The following is a 19752-nucleotide window of genomic DNA, read 5'->3' as shown; positions in this document are numbered from 1 at the left end:
TCCATTCCATGATTTTTCTAGTTTTCAGAAAACTTTATCACAAAGCCTAAAAAAGGATTTATAAATATTTTCTGACCTCTATTTATACAGATTATTTTCTATTTTTCTACAGAATTCTCAATATTTTCTGACCTCTATTTATACAGATTATTTTTCTATTTTTCTACAGAATTCTCAATATTTTCTGACCTCTATTTATACAGATTATTTTTCTATTTTTCTACAGAATTCTCCATCCCGGAAGTTGTGCACACCACGTCATCAAAACGTCACTAATGGGTTTTCATAAACCGGAGAGGTCCCGGTGTCACGTGACTGCCGGACGAGATCGTCTGCTACCCCATCAACATCCCCTCATATAGCCCTCACCCCCCACCTCCCACACACGTGCACCACTCACCATGACCCGGAAGTGCTCCAAACGTCTAGCCGCCCTGGTCTGGGCGCTGCTAGAATGCATGTTCTTCTCCTCCGTGGTACTAGGCTGGACCTGGCTGTCCATCGTCCTCCAGAAGGACGGCTACTTCCCCGAGTACTGCAACGCCACCGTGACCAACGTGACGTCACTTCCTGTGTCCACAACGGTCAAACCCAAAAGCCCGTGCGTGAGTCGCCGGCCGAGGACCCCAAACGTCAGCCGGAAGTTGGATGTGAGTACCACTACCAGGGCGAGTGATCTGCCCTTTGGTGAACACGGGATTTCGGATTTACGAATAGATTGGGATATGCTAATCCTAAGCGACACCAGGATTCTAAACAGGTAATTAATTATGCAGTTCTTCTATTTTAGAAGGTACTTTTTTTACTTAATCAATGGGCCAAGAAAATTATAATAGTAAGTCGCAGTGTATTGACTGGACCTAAATCTAACCCTTTTATCAATATCTTTTCCCTTCACGCCAAAGACACTTGGTGCAAATGAAGTAGAGTTCATCTGTTTCAGTAAACTTTTTTTCCTAACGTTTCCCTTAAAGTTTGATTACCCAACCATAACACTGAACATACCCGGTACAATAACAATATTTACAAGACACCAACACCACTCTCAAACCCAATCATAAACAAAGTTAATGTGGAATCTTCAATCCAAACTCTTACATCTTCAGATTGAAGCGCGCGGAGCCTGACGCCAACCTGACGTCACTGAGCGCTAATGACGTCATCGATCTCACCGGTCACTGCCGCGAGAAGCTGCGCGTCATGTTTGCTCTGGTGCTCATCATCCGGGACCTGCTCACCTTCCCGCTCGGCATTTTCTACGACAAGTACGGCACGACACGGACACGTCTGCTGACCGTGTGAGTACTGACAACGTCCTAACAACTTGTGCGAGTAGTGACTAGGTCCTTAACAACTTGTGTGAGTAGTGACTAGGTCCTTAACAACGTGTGTGACTAGGTCCTTAACAACTTGTGTGACTAGGTCCTTAACAACTTGTGTGACTAGGTCCTTAACAACTTGTGTGACTAGATCCTTAACAACTTGTGTGAGTAGTGACTAGGTCCTTAACAACTTGTGCTAGTAGTGACTAGGTCCTTAACAACTTGTGCGAGTACTGACTAGGTCCTTAACAACTTGTGCGAGTAGTGACTAGGTCCATAACAGCTTGTGTGAGTAGTGACTAGGTCCTTAACAACTTGTGCGAGTAGTGACTAGGTTCTTAACAACTTGTGTGAGTAGTGACTAGGTCCTTAACAACTTGTGTGAGTAGTGACTAGGTCCTTAACAACTTGTGTGAGTAGTGACTAGGTCCTTAACAACTTGTGTGAGTAGTGACTAGGTCCTTAACAACTTGTGTGACTAGGTCCTTAACAACTTGTGTGACTAGGTCCAACTTGTGTGAGTAGTGACTAGGTCCTTAACAACTTGTGTGAGTAGTGACAAGGTCCTTAACAACTTGTGTGAGTAGTGACTAGGTCCTTAACAACTTGAGGGAGTAGGTCCTTAACAACTTGTGTGAGTAGTGACTAGGTCCTTAACAACTTGTGTGAGTAGTGACTAGGTCCTTAACAACTTGTGTGAGTAGTGACTAGGTCCTTAACAACTTGAGGGAGTAGGTCCTTAACAACTTGTGTGAGTAGTGACTAGGTCCTTAACAACTTGTGTGAGTAGTGACTAGGTCCTTAACAACTTGTGTAAGTAGTGACTAGGTCCTTAACAACTTGTGTGAGTAGGTCCTTCACAACTTGTGTGAGTAGTGACTAGGTCCTTAACAACTTGTGTGAGTAGTGACTAGGTCCTTAACAACTTGTGTGACTAGGTCCTTAACAACTTGTGTGACTAGGTCCTTAACAACTTGTGTGACTAGGTCCTTAACAACTTGTGTGACTAGGTCCTTAACAACTTGTGTGACTAGGTCCTTAACAACTTGTGTGACTAGGTCCTTAACAACTTGTGTGACTAGGTCCTTAACAACTTGTGTGACTAGGTCCTTAACAACGTGTGTGAATAGGTCCTTAACAACTTGTGTGAGTAGTGACTAGGTCCTTAACAACTTGTGTGAGTAGTGACAAGGTCCTTAACAACTTGTGTGAGTAGTTACTAGGTCCTTAACAACTTGAGGGAGTAGGTCCTTAACAACTTGTGTGAGTAGTGACTAGGATCTTAACAACTTGTGTGAGTAGTGACTAGGTCCTTAACAACTTGTGTGAGTAGTGACTAGGTCCTTAACAACTTGAGGGAGTAGGTCCTTAACAACTTGTGTGAGTAGTGACTAGGTCCTTAACAACTTGTGTGAGTAGTGACTAGGTCCTTAACAACTTGTGTGAGTAGTGACTAGGTCCTTAACAACTTGTGTGAGTAGTGACTAGGTCCTTAACAGAGTAGTGACTAGGTCATTAACAGAGTAGTGACTAGGTCCTTAACAGAGTACTGACTAGGTCCTTAACAACTTGAGTGAGTAGTGACTAGGTCCTTAACAACTTGTGTAAGTAGTGACTAGGTCCTTAACAACTTGTGTCAGTAGGTCCTTCACAACTTGTGTGAGTAGTGACTAGGTCCTTAACAACTTGTGTGAGTAGTGACTAGGTCCTTAACAACTTGTGTGACTAGGTCCTTAACAACTTGTGTGACTAGGTCCTTAACAACTTGTGTGACTAGGTCCTTAACAACTTGTGTGACTAGGTCCTTAACAACTTGTGTGACTAGGTCCTTAACAACTTGTGTGACTAGGTCCTTAACAACTTGTGTGACTAGGTCCTTAACAACTTGTGTGACTAGGTCCTTAACAACTTGTGTGACTAGGTCCTTAACAACTTGTGTGAGTAGTGACTAGGTCCTTAACGACTTGTGTGACTAGGTCCTTAACAACTTGTGTGAGTAGTGACTAGGTCCTTAACAACTTGTGTGAGTAGTGACTAGGTCCTTAACAACTTGTGTGAGTAGTGACTAGGTCCTTCACAACATGTGTGATTATGTTTTACCATATGTTTCACCATATGTTTAACAAATACAGATTTAAACTCTGACAGATTAAATACTAAATTTCAAAAACGAAATTTCTTCATAACACTTCCTATTTATTTCTATTGTAAAAAAAAGCCATAAGCCTATGCAAACACATACTCATACACAATTAATGCTACTGCTTATTCTAAGTTCCGAGGTTCGCTTTAAAAATAATACAACATGCATCTGTTATATTGAAGTATCCATCTCGTCATACAGAATATTCCCCTATTCACGTAGCTCCAACATACAACGATACTTCACTCTCTTCAAGATGGCGGGCATTGAATTTATTTCCTCAACACTTACAAAAAATATGAGCGCCATTTTCGATTATAATCAGATTTTTCTGCCATGTCAGGACATGTCAACAATGCTTGACATTTAGGACATCAGAGTGATGCACTCTGGGATAATTTCCTTTTTTAGTGCGGGGAATTTTAAGGAAATAATGAAATAAAATTCCAAGAAATTTATTTTCTGATATTTTGTATTAGACGTGTTACGTTTTTCAATTTATAGCTAGTTAGGAATAGAGGAAAAGTTAGTTAAGATTAGAGAGAAAGTTAGGATTAGAGAGAAAGTTAGAGAGAAAGACATAGTTAGGATTAGAGAGAAAGCTAGTTATGAATAGAGAAAAAGCTACTTCGGATTAGACAGCTACTTAGCTACATTTCATTTTTTATTTAATATCCGTGTCCACTTTAGTCAGAAAGTTAGCCTAGTTTGTACGACGAAGCTAGTGGGGAAACAAACTATGCTTCGACTTGTTTCAGATTTTTTTTTTCACAACCAAACATGTTTTTTTTTAATTACAAACGTATTTTAAAGTTAAACCTTCTGTTTGGGTTATTTGTATGTGGGCGTGTTATTTTGTCGAAATTAACAAACAACTCTATTTTTAAAAAAACGGTGTAAAATGTTATATTGTACTGTTGAAGGCAAAACGACAAGTTTAACAATTTAAAATTTCCTCAAGTTCATTAATTCATATCTTCCCAATGGCGCCTCTGGGTCTATATAAAGTAGCAAAATTATGAGGTTTAAAGAAACCTTATCTCCTTAAATAGGGAAAAAAGCTATACTTGTGTTATTTTCTTATATATATATATATATATATATATATATATATATATATATATATATATATATATATATATATATATATATATATGTGTGTGTGTGTGTGTATATGCGTGCGTGTGTGCATACATGCGTGTGTGCATACATGCGTTCGTGAATGCGTCTCTGAGAATCTTATTTACTTCTTGTTGAATGAGTTTTGAAAAATATTTCTAGCATCTACATATCATCAAGCGACTTGTTCAGTTCAAATTTCCTCAAACTTTTGTTCTTCAGTTTGTATACAAAAAGAACTGCGCACTAAATTCACCACACAATGCGGTATAGATATTCTTTATTTATCAACGCACAGACTGTAGTTCGGCATCAATACAACACCACTTGGGGGTTTCAATGACAAGGCATAAAATATTCGAATTTTCTCGTAACCAAAACCTATTTTGTTATACCGCTGAGCAACGATTAGGGGGAGGGAGAGATGGTATACATATAACAGCGACTTAAAGGTGTATTGAAAAAAAGAATGAACAAAAAATATTTTCCATCGACGGACTCAACATGTTGTGTAGATGAATTCCTACTTATTTTCCACCCACAAGACCACTTCTCCGATAGACTTACTATTTCATCAGTCGGCCATCCCAATTGTCCAAATGTTGTCTCTAAACTACATTTTGATCTGCCCTCCCAATAGTCCAAAAGTTTCGCCAAACTATATTTGGATCATCTACCCACTCACCACTTCATTTAACATCAACTGTTATACATTACCCTCCACCCCCCTCCCCCCCTCCCCCTTTTATCCACGAATGTTGTATTCAGTTCCCTTAATTTCCATAACCCACTATATCCACTACCCTTATAATTAAGTGCTCTTTTAATCCCTTCCTTCGCTAATTCACTATTTTATCCAATATATAACCCACTACCCACCCAGTTATCTATTTTCCGTCTGATCCACTATCTCTCTTATCCACAACTACAGTAATCCCCTACCCCTCTAATCCCCTACCCCTCTAATCCACTAATCCACTACATCTCTAATCCTCTACCCTCAAATCCACTACCCCAATAATCCCCTATCCCACAAAACCCCTACCACTCTAATCCGCTAATCCTCTAATCCACTACCACTCTAATCCACCCCCTCTAATCCTCTAATCCACAACCCCTATATTTCAGTCCCCCTATCCGACGCCCGCTTCTCCGTCTCCTCTGCCTCCCTCTTCCGTCTATCCAGCCTCTTCTGCTCCCTCCTCATCATCTTCAAGCACGTCTTCATTTTCCTCCTGTTAACCAGACAACGCACGTGCTTTATGAATAGGGCGAATGTCCAGATGAGCATGAGCACACACATGAGCATCTCACACCCAAACAGTAGGATGTAGTAGTCGAAGGAGCTCTTGTCTTCCTTGCTCTCCATCACAATAGCTGCAGAGGCATAGGGGGGGGGGGTTAAGGTATACATACATTGATAGACTGAGTTACTTGAACATAGGTAGTGAGGGGGGTGGTTAAGGTATACATACATTGATAGACTGAGTTACTTGAACATAGGTGGTGAGGGGGGTAGTTAATGTATACATACATTGATAGACTTAGTTACTTGAACATAGGTGGTGAGGGGGGTTAGTTAATGTATACATACATTAATAGACTTAGTTACTTGAACATAGGTGGTGAGGGGGGTTAGTTAATGTATACATACATTAATAGACTTAGTTACTTGAACATAGGTGGTGAGGGGGGTGGTTAAGGTATAAATACATTGATAGACTTAGTTACTTGAACATAGGTGGTGAGGGGGGTAGTTAATGTATACATACATTGATAGACTTAGTTACTTGAACATAGGTGGTGAGGGGGGTTAGTTAATGTATACATACATTAATAGACTTAGTTACTTGAACATAGGTGGTGAGGGGGGTTAGTTAATGTATACATACATTAATAGACTTAGTTACTTGAACATAGGTGGTGAGGGGGGTTAGTTAATGTATACATACATTAATAGACTTAGTTACTTGAACATAGGTGGTGAGGGGGGTTAGTTAATGTATACATACATTAATAGACTTAGTTACTTGAACATAGGTGGTGAGGGGGGTAGTTAATGTATACATACATTGATAGACTTAGTTACTTGAACATAGGTGGTGAGGGGGGTTAGTTAATGTATACATACATTAATAGACTTAGTTACTTGAACATAGGTGGTGAGGGGGGTTAGTTAATGTATACATACATTAATAGACTTAGTTACTTGAACATAGGTGGTGAGGGGGGTTAGTTAATGTATACATACATTAATAGACTTAGTTACTTGAACATAGGTGGTGAGGGGGGTAGTTAATGTATACATACATTGATAGACTTAGTTACTTGAACATAGGTGGTGAGGGGGGTTAGTTAATGTATACATACATTAATAGACTTAGTTACTTGAACATAGGTGGTGAGGGGGGTAGTTAATGTATACATACATTAATAGACTTAGTTACTTGAACATAGGTGGTGAGGGGGGTTAGTTAATGTATACATACATTAATAGACTTAGTTACTTGAACATAGGTGGTGAGGGGGGTTAGTTAATGTATACATACATTAATAGACTTAGTTACTTGAACATAGGTGGTGAGGGGGGTTAGTTAATGTATACATACATTGATAGACTTAGTTACTTGAACATAGGTGGTGAGGGGGGTAGTTAATGTATACATACATGAATAGACTTAGTTACTTGAACATAGGTGGTGAGGGGGGTTAGTTAATGTATACATACATTAATAGACTTAGTTACTTGAACATAGGTGGTGAGGGGGGTAGTTAATGTATACATACATTAATAGACTTAGTTACTTGAACATAGGTGGTGAGGGGGGTTAGTTAATGTATACATACATTAATAGACTTAGTTACTTGAACATAGGTGGTGAGGGGGGTAGTTAATGTATACATACATTAATAGACTTAGTTACTTGAACATAGGTGGTGAGGGGGGTTAGTTAATGTATACATACATTAATAGACTTAGTTACTTGAACATAGGTGGTGAGGGGGGTTAGTTAATGTATACATACATTAATAGACTTAGTTACTTGAACATAGGTGGTGAGGGGGGTTAGTTAATGTATACATACATTAATAGACTTAGTTACTTGAACATAGGTGGTGAGGGGGGTTAGTTAATGTATACATACATTAATAGACTTAGTTACTTGAACATAGGTGGTGAGGGGGGTTAGTTAATGTATACATACATTAATAGACTTAGTTACTTGAACATAGGTGGTGAGGGGGGTTAGTTAATGTATACATACATTGATAGACTTAGTTACTTGAACATAGGTGGTGAGGGGGGTTAGTTAATGTATACATACATGAATAGACTTAGTTACTTGAACATAGGTGGTGAGGGGGGTTAGTTAATGTATACATACATTGATAGACTTAGTTACTTGAACATAGGTGGTGAGGGGGGTTAGTTAATGTATACATACATTGATAGACTTAGTTACTTGAACATAGGTGGTGAGGGGGGTAGTTAATGTATACATACATTGATAGACTTAGTTACTTGAACATAGGTGGTGAGGGGGGTTAGTTAATGTATACATACATTGAAAGACTTAGTTACTTGAACATAGGTGGTGAGGGGGGTTAGTTAATGTATACATACATTAATAGACTTAGTTACTTGAACATAGGTGGTGAGGGGGGTTAGTTAATGTATACATACATTAATAGACTTAGTTACTTGAACATAGGTAATGAGGAGTTGCCGACGTATGCATACATGGACAGACTTGGACAATAAAAAGGGCATAATTTGGGTGGGGTGGGGGCGGTAGCTAATGTTTACACAAATGTCAACTCACCTGAATGATTCAGGTACAAATGTCAACTCTACACACGTCAACTCACCTGAATGATTCAGGTACAAATGTCAACTCACCTGAATGATTCAGGTACAAATGTCAACTCACCTGAATGATTCAGGTACAAATGTCAACTCACCTGAATGATTTAGGTACACATGATGTAACCGATTGTCATCCTCCATTACACATCCCAAGGCCGCGCCCTTTATACTGATGATAGGGATGGGTAAACCACCCGAAATAAGGCATTACTTACATTGACGTAGTATATATATATATATATATATATATATATATATATATATATATATATATATATATATATATATACATATATATATATATATATGTGTGTGTGTGTGTGCCTGTGTGTATCTGTGTTTAACTAAATAATTGATGTACTCATCAACTTAAAATAATGTATTTAATGACAAAAAAATCGTATAACACTAAATTAAATATAACACAGCGCAAAGTTTTCCCCTTGAGAAAATTAAATTAAAATCATGCTCTAAGTTTTATAATTTTGTTAAGTATCTCACTTGCCCAAAGAGCTTAGAAATTTTTTTTAATACAGATATATATTTTTAAACTTTGGCCTTTAGCCTTTGAACTTGAGTCTTTGAACTTACCCACAGGAAAAGTTTTGGTTGATTAATCCCCCTATAGGCAGGTAGTAGATCAAGACGGTAGCACCTTGCCTTGTATCCACCACCGACCCAGATTTCTGACGTTAGAAAGTTGCAGCAAATTTAGTTTTACAAGCTTTCACTAACATCACAATGTTTATCTGTTTCTATTTCTTGTGAGGTGTCTATTTTGTTTCAATGTTGGTGTATTCCTACGATAATGATTTATTTCAACATGATATTGCTATCCGTGATAGCCAAGCATTAATATCTAATTTTCAATGTGACTGAAATGAAATTAGGGATTTTAAAAACGAAGGAATTAGCATGTTAAGGTTAGTGTGTATAATGGTAAAAGTGATGTCGGTTAAAATATACTAAATCGAATTAATGAGCGTCTTGTTCCTTTACTGTTAATGCAAAATAAAACGTGTGATTATTTTCTTAATTTACGAAAGCCTGTAATATTATTTTTTAACTAAATTATTAAATCAAAGTAAATCAAAAAAGTTCCATGTGAAGTTAGAAAACCTCCTTTGATCTCAATAACTTTTCCCCGTCTCAATATTTTAACAAGATCTTTATCGCTTCCAACCATATCTTATTTTTATCATCGCCCTTACATTGTCGTCGTCACGTCTTCACAAGTCATCATCAATCGTATCTATTTCCTGTTCCTGCTTAACACAAAGACCTTTGAACCTGTCATCATTTATCATCCATTGTATCCTACACGACATCATAAGTATCTTCGAGAATTATCTGACTAAACTTCCTTGTGGCTTTGTCTAGTTATGTTAAAAATAAGATTATAGCCATATCTGGCTTTGTCTAGTTGTGTAATAAATAAGATTATAACCATATCTAGCTTTGTCTAGTTGTGTTATAAATATGATTATAGCCATATCTGGCTTTGTCTAGCTGTGTTTTAAATAGGATTATAGCCATCTCTACACTTGAAAACAGCTTGCACGTTTGCAGCTGATATTCAAAAATGAAGATTAAAAAGTACTTGTCTAGTTTGTTAATAGCTGATTTTAATAAATACCAAATATCACCTTACCCATATCGTTAAATTGACCAAATACCACCTTACCCATATCATTAAATTGACCAAATACCACCTTACCCATATCGTTAAATTGACCAAATACCACCTTAGCCATATCGTTAAATTGACCAAATACCACCTTACCCATATCGTTAGATTGACCATCGGCTGGCCCAGAAAGGTCGAGTTGTAGAGATAGCACTTGACGATGAGGGTGCCGGAACTCCGGTAGATGGCCGTGATTTTCAGCATCAGCCGCCGTGATGGGGGAACTGTCAACCGGAATAAATGCCGGCAAATGTCAAAGGTCAACGTGTTTATGTGATTGGTCGAGCCGGGTGCACAGAGGTGATGTATCAGTTCTTATCTTGGATTGGATAGGGTAGAAATAGGGCGATAAAAAAACTGGCACAGGCCACGGGGGCGAAGTTTGAATTATGGCAACATCTCAAGGTCCTTTGTGAGAATTGGGTGTAGGAAATGTTCAAACTACTGCGATAGATTTAAAGTGCGTTTTAACATTCTACTGTGCATGCGTGTTTAGTTGCAGATCTACAATGTTTTAGAAGCCATCAGTAGTGTAGCTAGGTCGGGTTTCACCCGGTGCGGTACTTCGTGGTGTCACCCTCCGCCCCCAAGAAACAAAGTATATATAATTATATATATATATATATATATATATATATATATATATATATATATATATATATATATATATATATATATATATATATATATATATATATATATATATATATATATGTGTGTGTGTGTGTGTGTCTGTGTGTACATTCTCCCCCCCCCTCACCAACATAACTCCCACCACCCTCACCAGCCACCTCTAACCCGACTGGTCATCCCCACCCCAAGAACTCACCCCACCCACCGCCATCAATTATCGATAATCTTACCGACTAACCCGACTGTCATTATTTATTGCTCTATTATTATTGTTTCTCCGTTCAGCCTATATTTTTATTTGTCTAAAAGTAATGTTGTTTTTCAAAATAGTATGTTTAGATTTGCCAGGCTAAGGAAACACTATCACTTAGAAATGTTTAAGAATATCTCATTTCTAGTTTACAGTAAACGTCATATGTCTGGTAGTGTGTAAGGTGAGCAAACACGACAAACGAACATGTGACGTACGGACTGACGACACAAAAAGTCATGTGACGTAATGAGTACTGAATGACGACAATTAACATTTGACGGAACGATGTACATACTGACGATACAATAGACAAGACGTAATAATGCACTGACTAACGAAAAAAAAAACGTGACACAATACTGTACTAGCTGGTGAGATGAAATATGACGTAATGATGCACTGACTGATGATGTAAAGGTGTGATGTAATGATGCACTGACTGATGATATAAAGGTGTGATGTAATGATGCACTGACTGATGATATAAAGGTGTGATGTAATGATGCACTGACTGATGATATAAAGGTGTGATGTAATGATGCACTGACTGATGATATAAAGGTTGGATGTAATGATGCACTGACTGATGATATAAAGGTGTGATGTAATGATGCACTGACTGATGACATAAAGGTGTGATGTAATGGTGCACTGACTGATGATATAAAGGTGTGATGTAATGATGCACTGACTGATGATATAAATGTGTGATGTAATGATGCACTGACTGATGATATAAATGTGTGATGTAATGGTGCACTGACTTATAACATAAAGGTGTGATGTAATGGTGCACTGACTGATGATATAAAGGTGTGATGTAATGATGCACTGACTGATGATATAAAGGTGTGATGTAATGGTGCACTGACTTATAACATAAAGGTGTGATGTAATGGTGCACTGACTGATGATATAAATGTGTGATGTAATGATGCACTGACTGATGATATAAAGGTGTGATGTAATGGTGCACTGACTGATGATATAAATGTGTGATGTAATGGTGCACTGACTTATAACATAAAGGTGTGATGTAATGATGCACTGACTGATGATATAAATGTGTGATGTAATGATGCACTGACTGATGATATAAATGTGTGATGTAATGGTGCACTGACTTATAACATAAAGGTGTGATGTAATGGTGCACTGACTGATGATATAAATGTGTGATGTAATGATGCACTGACTGATGACAGAAAGGTGTGATGTAATGGTGCACTGAATCTAATATATAAAGCTCAGTTCTGTAACGTGTGGCAAAAAACAAAAAAGTTTGTCGTTGACACTTCTACGGATTTAAGTGTTAGATTTTTTATCGTGCTCAAAGTCTAAATGTACGAGTCGAAAAATTACCATTGAAAGTCTTTAAAAACAATTTTCATTCTATTTACTTAGAAGAATAATTTTCAATTATGAACGCGACATAAAATTTTTAAAAAGTGTATCGACGTTTATAAAATTTCTAAAATTGTGTCGGAAATGTATTGACTGCAAAGTTACTTCCCTTTAATGAAAAATAAATCCTTAAGAAGAGAGAATTAACATTTTATTACTTTGTTTTTGGTGTTAAGAAAAAAAAAAAAAATTACACAATTAGCGGGGATTGATTAAGTGCAATGTCGTTAGGTATTTTTAACACTGCCTTTTATTTATTCTATACACTGAACATACTGTTCAATAATTATTATTTTTTTTTTAAATCAATAACATTTAATAAGCCAGGTCCTACAAATCATATACGTTTATTTCTTTCCATTTACGGATAAGCTTGGAGTATTATCATTTTTGTTCACTAAATTGAAACAGGCGCGTCCGCCGGCGCCCCTGCACGGTTTGATTTGGCACCCTGGGCTATCATGTGAGCGCTATGCTGCATAATTTTGTTTTAAACAGTGCGATAGACTATGGATAAGAAAGGTTACTATAGTCTTTAAGTGAATCAAATCCGGGCGTCCTCCGGCACCCCGACAGGGTGCTATTTGGCGCCCCGGGCCTTCCGGTGTACGCTATGGTATCTACGTTCGCGTGAGTTCAAAAGACTATAAATAAGTTATGCACTATAGGCGTTTACTAAGTTCAATCAGGCGGTGACGTCATGGTGCGTCCTCTGGCGCCCAGACAGGGTGCTTTTTGGGGTCCCGGGCCTCCCGTGTTCGGTTTCGCGCCTACGTTCATTAAAGTGAGTGCAAAAGACTATGAATAAGTTGGGGTACTATAGTCGTTTATTAAGTTGAAGTAGGCGATTCAGCCCCATGAGCACTTTGCGTTTATATTCGCGTTAGTGTTTTCTTTGTGTTTAGGTTGGGTTTGCGTTAGTGGTTGCGTTTTGATTTGGTTCGTTTTTGTTCTTTCTTTTTTCGTTTTCGTTTGTGTTTTATTTTCATTGGGTTTGTGTTTGTATTTGTGTTTGAGGTTGGTTTTGCGTTTGGATTTGGTTTGTTTTCGTTTGTTTTTTCTTTTGTGTTTTTTTTCTTTGGGTTTGTGGTTGGTTTTGCGTTTGTATTTGGTTTGTTTTCGTTTGCTTTTTCGTTTGTTTTTTTCTTTGGGTTTGTGTTTGTGGTTGGTTTTGTGTTTGGATTTGGTTTGTTTTCGTTTGCTTTTTTCATTGTGTTCGTATTGGTGTTTGTGGTTGTGGTTGGTTTGTTGTAAGTTTTTGTTTTCGTTTGTATTTGTAATTGTGTTAGCGTTATGTTTGCGTTTTGTTGTTTTGGTTTTGGTTGGTTGTGGCTTGGGTGGGCAATGCCGGGTTTATGATGATTACTAAACACACAGGTGATGGTCTTTAACAGAAGGGTTTTTCACAGAAGCCAGAGCAGGGCCTGGCCGGGACGGCTAGTGATGATATAAAGATGTGATGTAATGATGCACTGACTGATGACATATAGGTGTGATGTAATGATGCACTGACTTATAACATAAAGGTGTGAGGCGTCAGTCAGCAGCAACTTCTTGTCATCAAACTGCGTCAACACTGGCCGGATCTCGTCAACAAGTTCCGTCAACTCTGACGCTTCTTCTGTGAAATGCAAGGCAACTTTTCAAAACACAAAGCCCATTGTTAATTTAATCCTAACATAATTGTGTTGCCAAGTCGCTTTCTCGGCGATTTGTTTGCACTACATCGTTCCCCTACCTCACACAAAAGTCATATAATTCCTTCCCTCACACAAAAGTCATATAATTAATTCCCTCACACAAAAGTCATATAATTCCTTCCCTCACACAAGTCATATCATTTCTTACCTCACACAAAAGTCACGTGATCCCCTTACCTCACACAAAAGTCACATAACCCACCACCCCATATAAAAGTCACGTGATCCCCTTACCTCACACAAAAGTCACATAACCCACCACCCCATACAAAAGTCACGTGATCCCCTTACCTCACACAAAAGTCACATAACCCTCACCCCATACAAAAATACCGTGGTACCCTCACCTTTCAATAGACTTATGTTTTCATGTGCCGGTATAATATAGTTGTCACTAATTCTGAAGAGCGTGTCATTCTCTTGCTTCCAGTCATCCAGTTCTAAAAGAAAACATCACTTGTTATTACTGTTACCTATGGGGTAGTTTCTATAGCACCTAACACTTTTCATATCTGGCCATGTGTTTTCTATACTGTAGTACACTTGTGATAGTTTGTACATCAACGTACACCTTTCATATCTAGCCATGTGCTTTCTATACTGTAGTACACTGGTGATAGTTTGTACAGAACCTAACACCTTTCATATCTAGCCATGTGCTTTCTATACTGTAGTACACTGGTGATAGTTTGTACATCAACGTACACCTTTCATATCTAGCCATGTGCTTTCTATACTGTAGTACACTGGTGATAGTTTGTACATCAACGTACACCTTTCATATCTAGCCATGTGCTTTCTATACTGTTGTACACTGGTGATAGTTTGTACATCAACGTACACCTTTCATATCTAGCCATGTGCTTTCTATACTGTAGTACACTGGTGATAGTTTGTACATCAACGTACACCTTTCATATCTAGCCATGTGCTTTCTATACTGTAGTACACTGGTGATAGTTTGTACATCAACGTACACCTTTCATATCTAGCCATGTGCTTTCTATACTGTAGTACACTGGTGATAGTTTGTACATCAACGTACACCTTTCATATCTAGCCATGTGCTTTCTATACTGTAGTACACTGGTGATAGTTTGTACAGAACCTAACACCTTTCATATCTAGCCATGTGCTTTCTATACTGTAGTACACTGGTGATAGTTTGTACATCAACGTACACCTTTCATATCTAGCCATGTGCTTTCTATACTGTTGTACACTGGTGATAGTTTGTACATCAACGTACACCTTTCATATCTAGCCATGTGCTTTCTATACTGTAGTACACTGGTGATAGTTTGTACATCAACGTACACCTTTCATATCTAGCCATGTGCTTTCTATACTGTAGTACACTGGTGATAGTTTGTACATCAACGTACACCTTTCATATCTAGCCATGTGCTTTCTATACTGTAGTACACTGGTGATAGTTTGTACATCAACGTACACCTTTCATATCTAGCCATGTGCTTTCTATACTGTAGTACACTGGTGATAGTTTGTACATCAACGTACACCTTTCATATCTAGCCATGTGCTTTCTATACTGTAGTACACTGGTGATAGTTTGTACATCAACGTACACCTTTCATATCTAGCCATGTGCTTTCTATACTGTAGTACACTGGTGATAGTTTGTACATCAACGTACACCTTTCATATCTAGCCATGTGCTTTCTATACTGTAGTACACTGGTGATAGTTTGTACATCAACGTACACCTTTCATATCTAGCCATGTGCTTTCTATACTGTAGTACACTGGTGATAGTTTGTACATCAACGTACACCTTTCATATCTAGCCATGTGCTTTCTATACTGTAGTACACTGGTGATAGTTTGTACATCAACGTACACCTTTCATATCTAGCCATGTGCTTTCTATACTGTAGTACACTGGTGATAGTTTGTACATCAACGTACACCTTTCATATCTAGCCATGTGCTTTCTATTAAATTCTATGCTGTTGTACACTTGTGGTCGGCTGAAAGTCTCAAGTTCGGTTCTCTGAGCTTGAGGTGGATAAAGAATTCTCTTAGTCCAACTATGACTTTAGCCTGAGTTCACTCAGCAATGACGGGTACCTGACTTTAGCCTTAGTTCAGTAGCGTAGCGAGGGGGGGGGATGGGGAGGTGGGGGGCGGGGGGACATATGTCCCCGGGTGCCGACCTTAGGGGGCGCCAAAATGTGTTGAAAAAATAAAAATGAAAGCTTGAGGGGGTTGCAAATCGAAATCTTGAGGAGGTGTGCAAATCGAAAGTTTGAGGGAGGGGGGGTGCAAATCGAAAGTTTGTCCCCGGGCGCCGGGAAGGGTCGCTACGCCTCTGCCTGAGTTCACCCAACTATGACGAATACCTAACTTTAGCCTGAGTTCACTTAACTATGACGGGTACCTGACTCGAATCATAGTTCACACAGTTCGAGTGAAAGTAAATTCTGGTGGTAATAGTGCCTTACACACACATACGCTAATTTCAAAGAAACTCGACTTAATCTACCAAAAGGTCTTTTCAGTTTGAAATGGAACTTAGAATCTACATAGCAAGCAGTTTAAGTGTCTGATTGTTGGCTTTAGTCTCGGTAAATTTTGCCAGGGATTATCATTCTATGTTTAGGTGAGAATGCTAAATATAGTTGGTGACGATTTATTTTAAATACGCGATTTAAACTGGGCTATCCCACCTTTCTGTACTTAGATACATCAGGAGAATGTCAAAAACAACAAATAAATTCAATAAATTGTTAGCAACAATCTTATACTTTGGCAATTTTTTTTTCACTGACTAGTATTTTTACGAATAAAACTGATGAAAATATAAACCTCTACAGCAAAGTAGGTGTTAGCTGTATTTTAAGCGAACGTCGTATAGCCGTACCTTCATCAAGATCTTCTTCTTTATCGTCGTTATCTACCAGATTAATAGCGTCTTTACGTAGCCTCAGGAGGGGTGTATCATCGTTCTTAGGGTCCTGGGGAGGTGGGATAAAACTACCAGAGGTACGACAACAATACCAACAACTATACCCCTCTCCCACCACTACAATGAAACAAATCCCAACCTTCTATTTTCGTCCAGAGTTCTGTCTATCAGTCCACTTGCCTTACAGCCACTATTAAATCTATCCTAATCCCAACTAAAACCCAACGAATCCGGATTAACAATCGCATGCCTCAGGTGCGATTTTCGTCCCCAGCTTGATGCCCACAAGTAGCACGAACATTAAATATCGCTTTCCATTAATTCCTCGCTACAGCTGGACAGACGGACGCCGAATCAATAGACAACAAGGGGAGCTAACGCAAGGATTAAAAACAACAACAGCTACTAATGGATAACATATTTATCCACAGAAAACGCCTGCGTTCGAGGATAACATTTTCAGGAATAACTAATAAATACGTTCTTAAATTGTATAGCACAAATATTTATCAGATATATTAAATAAATTCTTTTAAAATTCATTACTCCCTCTAAAAATAACAAAAATTGCTTCCCTTTATAATTAACCAAACCATATTTCTCACATTTTCTTAATTCCCCAAACCTCATTAAACACGTCCCAAATAAACAAAAACAATTAACTGTCTGAACTAGTTTGTAATTTTAATTAACGGATTAAAATGTGTTAAAAAATAAGAAATATTTTATTAACGGAGTAAAAAAAATTCATTATTTCTTGCTCCGTCCTTGAAGGGAAAAATTTAATTTGCAAACATGAGACTATTTTTATGAAGAAGCCAAATCGAATACATTAAGCTTGGTATAGTAAGGGGCGCTACTCCAGCTCTCGAGTTAGCTAACCTAATCAAGTGAAGAAAAAATACATTTCGTAAACACATTTTTAAGACAGGGAGGTGCATTAAGACCCATTTTGGCTTTCAGCGCAGGGATTGGGGGTTAAAGGTTGCAGAAAGTTAAAGCAGGTCCTCTTGTCGTTATTCTAACAGTTGGAGCTGGAACTGGCGCTTACGTAGTTACAAAGGCAAATGTAACAATACAAAATACAGGCTATCAGTTGAAGGCAAATTTAACAATACGGGCTATGCTATCAGTTGAAGAAATTGCTAGACACGGGTGTAGTAACTACACGAATTTACACAGTGGTGATGGATGTTGGGACATAAGGTCTTCGTCAGCAAGAAACACTGGCACTTTACATTGACACTTGGCAAAGATGTTTTACGAATATCTTTAACAGACACTTTACCGTAAGACTATACACTTAAGCCTAACTAAAACCTATGTGACATTGAAATGTCAGACACGTCTTACTCGTGTATAGTGTTATTGTATCGTATCTTTGTAAACCTCGGAAAATAAAGGGATGTTTTAGTCAGCATTTTGCCCAGCCGCCTCCTTTTCTTTTACGCTAGCTTGGTACCCATCAGAGCTGGGTGGGCTCAGGGATCTGGTACCCATTAGAGCTGGTTTGACTCAGGGATCTGGTACCCATCAGAGCTGGTTTGACTCAGGGATCTGGGTCTGGTACCCATTAGAGCTGGTTTGACTCAGGGATCTGGTACCCATCAGAGCTGGTTTGACTCAGGGATCTGGTACCCATTAGAGCTGGTTTGACTCAGGGATCTGGGTCTGGTACCCATTAGAGCTGGTTTGACTCAGGGATCTGGTACCCATTAGAGCTGGTTTGACTCAGGGATCTGGGTCTGGTACCCATTAGAGCTGGTTTGACTCAGGGATCTGGTACCCATCAGAGCTGGTTTGACTCAGGGATCTGGTACCCATTAGAGCTGGTTTGACTCAGGGATCTGGGTCTGGTACCCATTAGAGCTGATTTGACTCAGGGATCTGGTACCCATTAGAGCTGGTTTGACTCAGGGATCTGGGTCTGGTACCCATTAGAGATGGTTTGACTCAGGGATCTGGTACCCATTAAAGCTGGTTTGACTCAGGGATCTGGTACCCATCAGAGCTGGGTGGGCTCAAGGGATCGGAACTCGAGCTTTTCGGTTTAGCAGCCGTACGCTCTACGACTCAACCAAGCCGTCACATATTTCCATTTTTAAATAAGGATTCACTGTTATATCTAAATATATCGGTAGTTTCGACATTTTCGAAGCGGTAGTTCATTAACCTACATCGGCAAAAATAACTTCCAAATGAATCCTTCGTTTTCAACCATACCGACTAATTCATGACCCCCATTCATTAACCCGTGGTTCTTAATTGTCATGCATTATCAACAATTTATTAACCCCGATTAATTAACCACAGTTTGAATCCAAACTTTGCCAGGCTCCACCATTAAATTACAACTCCAACAAAATATCGATTCCCTCTGACATAGAATCGAAACGGTCATAGGGCGGTATCGATCGCATTCCGGAAATAGACGGCCGGACGATAATTTACAAGTTTGACCTAGTGAGAAACGATTGGTCAAAAATTTCGGTCTGTCACAAGAATAGAACAATACATTGTTAAGAAGTAATCGACACAAGTATAGAACAATACAAAGGTAGAAAGTAATCGACACAAGAATAGAACAATACAAAGGTAGGAAGTAATCGACACAAGAATAGAACAATACAAAGTGGGAAGTAATCGACACAAGAATAGAACAATACAAAGTGGGAAGTAATCGACACAAGAATA

At 38.6% G+C, this 19752-nt stretch overlaps 1 protein-coding gene and 1 long non-coding RNA gene across 2 annotated transcripts in view; one reads left to right on the top strand and one right to left on the bottom strand.

The window, feature by feature from the left end:
- Positions 1-312: 312 nt before the first annotated feature.
- The window catches only part of LOC131931479 (equilibrative nucleobase transporter 1), a 43475-nt gene continuing 24035 nt past the window's right edge, over positions 313-19752 (top strand). Inside the window, exons 1-2 of the mRNA XM_059288290.1 lie at positions 313-760; positions 1107-1298. Coding sequence (XP_059144273.1) covers positions 402-760; positions 1107-1298 — 551 coding nt within the window. The 5' untranslated portion in view covers positions 313-401. The remainder of the gene's footprint in view (positions 761-1106; positions 1299-19752) is intronic.
- LOC131931472 (uncharacterized) lies at positions 5835-9128 on the bottom strand. The gene is made up of 3 exons (XR_009384299.1): positions 9044-9128; positions 8548-8621; positions 5835-5961 (listed from the first exon to the last, which is right to left on the bottom strand). It is a non-coding gene; the product is annotated as an uncharacterized LOC131931472 (long non-coding RNA).

This window comes from Physella acuta, unplaced genomic scaffold (assembly GCF_028476545.2).
Source record: "Physella acuta isolate Inbredline_101_S28 unplaced genomic scaffold, ASM2847654v3 ptg001978l, whole genome shotgun sequence".
Taxonomy (NCBI): domain Eukaryota; kingdom Metazoa; phylum Mollusca; class Gastropoda; family Physidae; genus Physella; species Physella acuta.
This window is presented reverse-complemented; position numbering and strand designations above follow the sequence as displayed.